This window comes from Prionailurus bengalensis, chromosome D4, assembly GCF_016509475.1.
Source record: "Prionailurus bengalensis isolate Pbe53 chromosome D4, Fcat_Pben_1.1_paternal_pri, whole genome shotgun sequence".
Classification (NCBI taxonomy): domain Eukaryota; kingdom Metazoa; phylum Chordata; class Mammalia; order Carnivora; family Felidae; genus Prionailurus; species Prionailurus bengalensis.
In genome coordinates, this window is record NC_057359.1 from 82134478 (window position 1) to 82142086 (window position 7609).

Sequence of the window (7609 nt, forward strand, 5' to 3'; positions counted from 1 at the left end):
GACAGGGAAGGGCTCAGTGACTCTAGCCATGTCTTCTCAAAGAGTCAGTGGGAGAGCAAACCCAATCTCCTTCCTGGAAGTGTCAGAGACTGAGGCTGGCCAGCATGTCCAGGTAAGAACTGAGGCATATGGATGGAGAATGAACGGTCCACCTAAGGCCCCTTGTAAGCATGCTTGCACGCGCACGTGCACACACACACACACGCGTAGCAATTTGGCTTCTCCTTTTGCTTTTTTCCTCTCTATCCTATACCTGTATCTGCCAATCGATTTCTGGCTCTTCTGATCACCTTCTCTGGTGTCCTTCATGTCCCTGATGGTCCTCTCTGAAGTCACTGAAGAGAATGGTCTTCAGACCACCCTTTCCCAAGCCTCACCTGTGATGTTTACATACCACCTATGAAATAAAAAAGCACAGGTCCCTCTCAGTCCCCTCGGTCTGTACTCAGCCTGTACTAGTCAGAGCTAATTTTGATTTAAACAAGATTCTCCTCCAATTTCTCTCCTTGAAGGAAATCAGCAACCAAACCAGCGTCTCTGACTTCCTGCTTCTGGGCTTCTCTGCACACCCTGAGCAGCAGCCTCTCCTGTTCGGACTCTTCCTGGGCATGTACCTGGTCAGCGTGTTGGGGAACCTGCTCATCATCATGGCCATAGTTTCCGACCAGCACCTCCACACCCCCATGTACTTCTTCCTGGCCAACCTGTCCTTCGTCGATACCTGCTTCACCTGCACCATTGTCCCCAAGGTGCTGGCGAACATCCTGACACAGCGCCATGCAATCATCTACACTGGGTGCCTTGTGCAGATGTACTTCTTCATGGCGTTGGCTCTACTGGATGACTTCCTGCTGGCCGTGATGGCATATGACCGCTACGTGGCCATCTGCCTTCCTCTCCACTACACCACGATCATGTGTCCCCAGCGCTGCCTGCTGCTGGTCGCCGCATCCTGGCTCTGCTCCCACCTCCTGGCCTCCTCGCTCACCCTCCTCATGTCTCAGTTCTCCTTCTGTGCCTCTCATGCCATCCCACACTTTTTCTGTGATCTTCTCCCTCTCCTCAAACTTGCCTGTTCAGACACCCAGATCTTTCAGGTCATGATGTTTGCTGAAGCAGCCCTCTCAGGTGTGGTCCCTCTCACCTGTGTCCTGGTCTCTTATGCCCACATCATCCACACCATCCTCAGGGTCCCCTCTGCTGTGGGGAAGCACAAGGTCTTCTCGACCTGTGGCTCTCACCTGTCAGTGGTCATTCTCTTCTATGGAACTGTCTTTCTGGTATATTTCCAGCCTTCTTCCTCCTATTCAGCAGACACAGGTATGGTGGCATCTGTGGTATACACAATGGTCACCCCCATGCTGAACCCCTTTATCTACAGCCTGAGGAACAGGGACATGAAGAGGGCTTTATGGAAACTCCTTGTCTGGGGAAGATGTTCCATCCCATAAAGAGACCAGAAAAGAAGACCAGGCTTTTTGGAATTCCTTCCTCATTGGACTTCTCTATTACAATTTTGAGAAGCTCAAGTCTAAGGTAGGATTAATGCTCAGCATCACAAGCAGGTTAAGGAACAAATGATACCTGACCTGACAGGAGGGGAATAGAACCAAGGGGCCAAGGACAGCACTCCTGCCTGGAGACAGGGAGCGGCCATCAATTCCTGCAGGGTTTCAAAGCAGAAATGGCACCGACAAGGTTAAACAGGCAGGGAAGACTTTATTGAAGGCTCTTGCAATAGGGGGAGAAAGTGGAGCTCACTCTGAACCCAAGTCTGCTGGGATAAATGATGAGAGTATTCCTAAATTCTGGGGTGAGTGAAAAAACACAGGCCAGCTGTGTTTCCTAACTGTATTCACTCAAAGGAAAAACAAACCTCTCACACCTCTATGATAAGAGGTAGATTTGTAACTTCAAACAAGCTTTGTCCACAGGAGGGAGGATTCTACCCTCTCACAAAGAGGGGGAAATGATGGCTTCCTTTCTTGTTCATTGCATTTCAAAGGCATGGCTCCCATCTACTGAGTTGGGTCATTCCTGAGTTGTAAAACTGGCAAGAGGCTTTTTCAAAGATTTACATCTCAAAGAAGCAGAGAAAGAATTTGCTGGGACTGAGAGGACAAGAATAATTCTAAGAGAAGAAACTAGGCACAGATACATCAGAAGCCTGGCCCCAAGTCACACCAGGGAGACTGGATTTAAGACTCTGACAGTGAGTGGTTATTATTTAATGGGACAAGTTCGTGATTCTTTGGGGTTTTTTAATGTTTGTTTATTTGAGAGAGAGCACGTGCACATGAATGACGGAGCTGGGGAGGGACAGAGAGAGGAGGCAAAGAGAGAGAGAGGGAGAAAGAATGCCTCTGACTGGGCAGAGCCTGATGGGGGGCTTGAACCTAGGAACCATGAGATCATGACCCAAGCCAAAATCAGGAGTCAAACACTTAATCAACTGAGCCACCCAGGCACCCCAATTCCTTAGTTTTTAATCTCTAATTTATTTTGTTTCCCTCCAAGCAAAAGAATATGTTTTTTGCAATAAACACTATAATAAGAATATAAGACATAAAGTAGTAGGAGAAAAGAAGAAATCACCCACCATCCCTTCATCTAAAACCCACCAATACTAATATTGTACATCATTACTTTCTTTTTCAAAATGATCTTGTTTCTGCTTTTATGAGGAAATGCTGTATGTACAATATACATTCTTTTTTACTTAACTTATAACATGAGTTGTCTCCCTTTGACTTCCATATATCTTTTTGTGTGTGTGTGCAGTAATACTGAGGGAACATTAGGCAATATGATTGCTCTTTTCCTGAGAAAAACTCTGAGGAAAGGAAGCTTATTTGGGGAGGAAGGTAATCATAAAAAATAGGTATGGTGTAAATGGGAGAGAAATTAACAGGAAAGCTGGGTAGAGCAGAGCAGGATATGTTCTTCATCCATGAGAACTCTGTCAGCCCCAGAAGAGGGGAGCACAGGTAGATGTGTTTCCCTGGGAGAGAAGGTGCCGCTCACTGGGAAGATAGCACTTGGGATGGCTGGGGCAGGGGACAGGGAGCAGTGAGTTTCCCTTATGAGAATCTAACAGTCTCAGTAGAGCATCTTTTTGTATATTAAAAATGTTATACTCGGGGTGCCGGGGTGGCTCAGTCAGTTAAGCATCCAACTTCAGCCCAGGTCATGAACTCATGGTTCGAGGGTTTGAGCCCCATGTCAGACTCTAAGCTGACAGCTCAGAACCCGGAGCCTGCTTTGAATTCTGTGTCTCCCTCTCTCTTTGCCCCTCTCCTGCTCATGCTCTCTCAAAAATAAATAAACGTAAAAAAACAATTTTGTAATGTTATACCCTTGTCTACTTTGGTTTTCTGATATTCCTAGTTAATTCTTCATCTTTTAAAATTTCATGACCTTTTTTATGTAAACAAACGTTGAATTTGTGTTATCATATGACAGTTTTCCCTCTTGGTGGCTCTTCTTTTGGAGACATAATAGAAAAATATTCTCTGTGCAGAGTTCATATGAATAGTCACACTTTCTCTCATATTCTCATGGTACATGATTTTTACATATTATTTAGAAAGAAATCAAACAGTTCAAGAAGTTCTTTCTGAACATATTCCTCTTGCTTTCTGTAAGAGTTTCCCCCTCCTTTTTTTCTTTTGATTTGGGGTTTTGGTTGTTTGTTTCACACAATTATTAACACATAGAAATGCTGAATGTCTCTTAGCTTAGTTCTCTCACATACACCTGGTTCATTCCACCCCAGCGTCTTTCCCCATGGCTTTTCCTCTCTGTGGTGCCTTCTCTTTCTCCAGGCCAACAAAGACCCCCCTCCTCTCCAACCTGTAGCTGGTCCTGTTGCCACAGAGATCAGGAGGGAGGGATCGGTCCAGTAATTTGCATCTTCTTATTAAAGCTGTTGAGACATTTAGGAGTTAAACTATGCAGGCAGGACCATTTTTGGTTGATTGTTAGTTGTTAGTTGATTAGCTGATTAACCAATGTTCAGTCCTTCCTGTATAGAATGACAGAGTCTGAAACATCCAGATACGTCAAATACTGCAGCAAAGCTAGGTCAGTGGTGAGTATTTTCTTCCTGGTCACCAAGGACAGCAAATATAAAAGCAGACCCACCATGGCAGGAAATGCAGAAACAAACACAGAATGTATTCAGAGCCCCACCCAGTAGTTCTCGAATCTCATTTGGGACCTACCAGAGCACTACAATAACTCCTTTTGGATGGTATCTATCACCCAATCAAGACTGGGTGCCAACTTCACAGACAACTCCAAGCACGAGACCTTAGCTGAACACAGAGTGTGGCAAGTAGGTCTTTCTAACTCAAAGCTCAATTCCCCAAATCTATATACATAAAAAAGCAGCTCATAAAGAAATGGACAAAAGGCTAGACTAGATGTGCCACCAAAAAAAATGTACAGATGGAGGGTCAATCAATATAAAAAGGTTCTCGATATAACCAGTCATCAGGGAAATTCCCATTAAAGCCACAGTGCAATACCAGCAAACAGCTACCAGGACGACTACAGTTGAAAACACAGACAAATGACAAGTAATGGCAGGATAGGCAGCAGTCATATCTTTCAGACATTGCTAGTGAAAGTGTAAATTTGTACAACAGAATTATCTCACAGTATCTACTAAAGTTGACATATGCATTATCCTATGAGCCAGAAACTTCATTTGTAACAACATACCCAAGAGGAATCAAAAGGCAAGTACAAAAATGTTCATAGCAGTGTTGTCATAGCCAGAAGCTGGAAACAACTCAAAAATCCATCATTGGTAACATCAGCTAATAAATTCTAAGATATTCATGATGGCACATAGCAATGAAAATGAATAAAGTACTGTTAAATGTAAATATATGGACACATCTCGCATAGTGCTGGGTAAGAGTAATCTGAGACAAAAAAGTACACACTGGAAGCTCCCTTATGTGTAAAGCTTAAAAGCAGGCAAAACTAATCAATGTAGTTAAAACTTGAGTTATTTGGGAAGGAGGGAGAAGACTGATAATTTAAAGGACACCCAAAGGGACATGCGGGTGGCTCACTCCATTAATCATGTGAGTTTGGCTCAAGTTGTGATCTCTCAGTTTGTAAGTTCAAGCCCCTCACTGGGCCCCCCACTGTCAGTGAGAATCCCAGCTTGGGATCCTCTCTCTTTCCCTCTCTCTCTACCCCTACCCACTCATTCACTCTCTCTCTCTCCCTCCCTCTCATAAAATAAATAAATAAATAAATAAATAAATAAATAAATAAATAGACAGACTTTAAAAAATAATAATAATAAAGGACACCCAAGAGGTTTCCGGGCTACTGTTCAGGTTCTGTTTCATGACCTAAGGGCTGGCTCAGTGCGTGTGTGCATTTTGGAAAAATTAATCAACCCATACATTTATTGTGTTGTACACTTTTCTGTATACTTCAATAATTCCTCAATTAAATATTTACTTGAAAACTTAAAAATGCATAAAGATTGAAAACAGAAAGTTGAGTACCTGGATTGGCTCAGTTGGTAGAGCATGTGACTCTTGTTCTTGGGGTTGTGAGTTTGAGTCCCATCTGTGGAGTAGAGTTTACTTAGATTTTTTTTTTTATTTTAAAAAAAGAAAATATAAAGTTGAAAATATATACACTATAAAAAATATATGTAGCTATATCATTATCAAACAACTAGACTTTAAGACAAAGAGCATTATTACAGATACAAGGTTCATGCTATAAGCCTGAGATCTTTCACTCACCAGGAAGATATAACTGTTCTAAAATGTTTTAGCAAAACAATTGCTATAAATAGACATTTTAAATTGATAGAACAAAGAGAACTAGACAAAAACACACTTAGTGGAAGATTTTAATATCCTTCTCTTAATAATTGATAGAACAAGTAGGCAAAAAGAGATCAGTAAATGTATGAAAGGTTTGGAAAACACAATTAACAATATTAACCTAATGCACATGTATAAAACACTGTGTCCCATACTTGTGGAGAACACATTCTTTTCATGTATACAAGGAATATTTTAAAAACTTGACCATAGCTAAGCCATAAAGCAAATCTCCAAATTTCAAAGGACCGAAATCATAGAAACCACAAATGGAACTAAACTAAACATCAGCAACAAAAAGATAACCTGACTACTCCCCATATAATTAGGAATTGAGGAGCATACTTAGAAATAATCTAGTAGTAAAATATAAAAAGTGATGGATATTTAAAAATACGTGCAAACAAAAACCAACATGTTGTATTTGGGAGCATGTGGGAAGCACTTAAAATATTTAGGGAAAATTTGTAGCCATACATGCTACATGCAGAGGTTAAGAAGCAGAGAAAGCTGCAAACTATTAGCTAAGCACCCATCATGAAAAGTTAGAAAAAGAACAGCAAAATCAATGCAAGGAGAGTAAACGAAAGAGCAGAAAATACTGAAATAGAAAGAAAGTACAACTGATAGGTTCAAAAGCTGAAAGATTAATCTTTGAAAATATCAATAAAATTCATATCCCTCCAATGAAACTAATTGAGAAAAAAAAGCTCACCAATTACCAATAACAGGAAAAACAGAATGACATCTCTTCAGATATTACAATAATATAAGAGGATGTTATGAATAACATGCTAATAAATTTGAAATTTTAGATTAAATAGACAAACTCCTATAAATATAGAACTTACTAAAACCTGGCATGAGAAGAAATTTAAAATCTGAATAGATCTATAACCATTAAAGTCTTTCCTCAAAAAAAATTCCTGGCCCAGGGGCCTGGGTGGCTCAGTCAGTTAAGAGTTCACTCTTGGTTTTGACTCAAGTCATGATCTCAAGGTTCATGAGTTCGAGCCCCACATAGGGCTCTGTGCTGGCAGAGTGGAGCCTGCTTGGGATCCTCTCTCTCCCTTTCTCTCTGTCCCATCCCTGCTCGCTCTCACTCTCTCTTTCTCCCTCAAAATAAATAAACTGAAAGAAAGAAAGAAAGAAAGAAAGAAAGAGAAAGAAAGGAAGAAAGAAAGAAAAAAAAAGAAAGAAAGAAAAAGAGAAAAGAAAATTCCTGGACCAAATGATCAAAACAGGGTTCATGTGAAAAATTGCTTCCAAGAAAGAATTAATTTATACCTTACAAAAACTCCTCCAAGTAATAAAAAATAAGAGATATTCACAAGACCCCTTTATGAAGTGAGCAAACCTTGATATTAAAAGCTGACCATCCTCATACAAAAGGACAGTTGCAATCAGGTACCTTTAATGAATACAGATTCACATCCAGACAAAATATTAACAAAACAAATCAAACAATGCATAAGAAAAGATCATTTTTCATGACCACATTGGATTTTCTCAGTAACTCAAGGTTGGCTTAACTTCAATAATTAATCAAAGAAGTTTTTCTCTTCCAGAGATTAGATCTAGAGGCATTCAACATGGTTTCAGCGTTTGAGGTATTGATCTAGGTTACCTAACAGTAGAGCCTCTAACAAAACTAGACTGCCCCAAATCCCTTATAATAGACTTGCCTTTATATCAATGAAGGTTGAAAAAGAACCCCTGTGGCATGTGGCCAGGCCGGGTTTGAGTCA

The 7609-nt window shown here is 40.9% G+C and overlaps 1 protein-coding gene across 1 annotated transcript; it reads left to right on the top strand.

The window, feature by feature from the left end:
- Positions 1-28: 28 nt before the first annotated feature.
- Positions 29-1451, top strand: LOC122474437 (olfactory receptor 1G1-like). The gene is made up of 2 exons (XM_043565308.1): positions 29-112; positions 513-1451. Exons 1-2 carry the CDS (start codon positions 29-31, stop codon positions 1449-1451), a joined length of 1023 nt encoding a protein of 340 aa, XP_043421243.1.
- Positions 1452-7609: the final 6158 nt, after the last annotated feature.

What these genes read in the sequence shown, in the direction of transcription:
- LOC122474437 (XM_043565308.1), top strand. Translation starts at nt 29, where the DNA reads ATGTCTTCTCAAAGAGTCAGTGGGAGAGCAAACCCAATCTCCTTCCTG. An exon ending in AGGCTGGCCAGCATGTCCAG is followed by an intron (nt 113 to 512) that starts GTAAGAACTGAG and finishes CTCTCCTTGAAG; the next exon opens with GAAATCAGCAACCAAACCAG.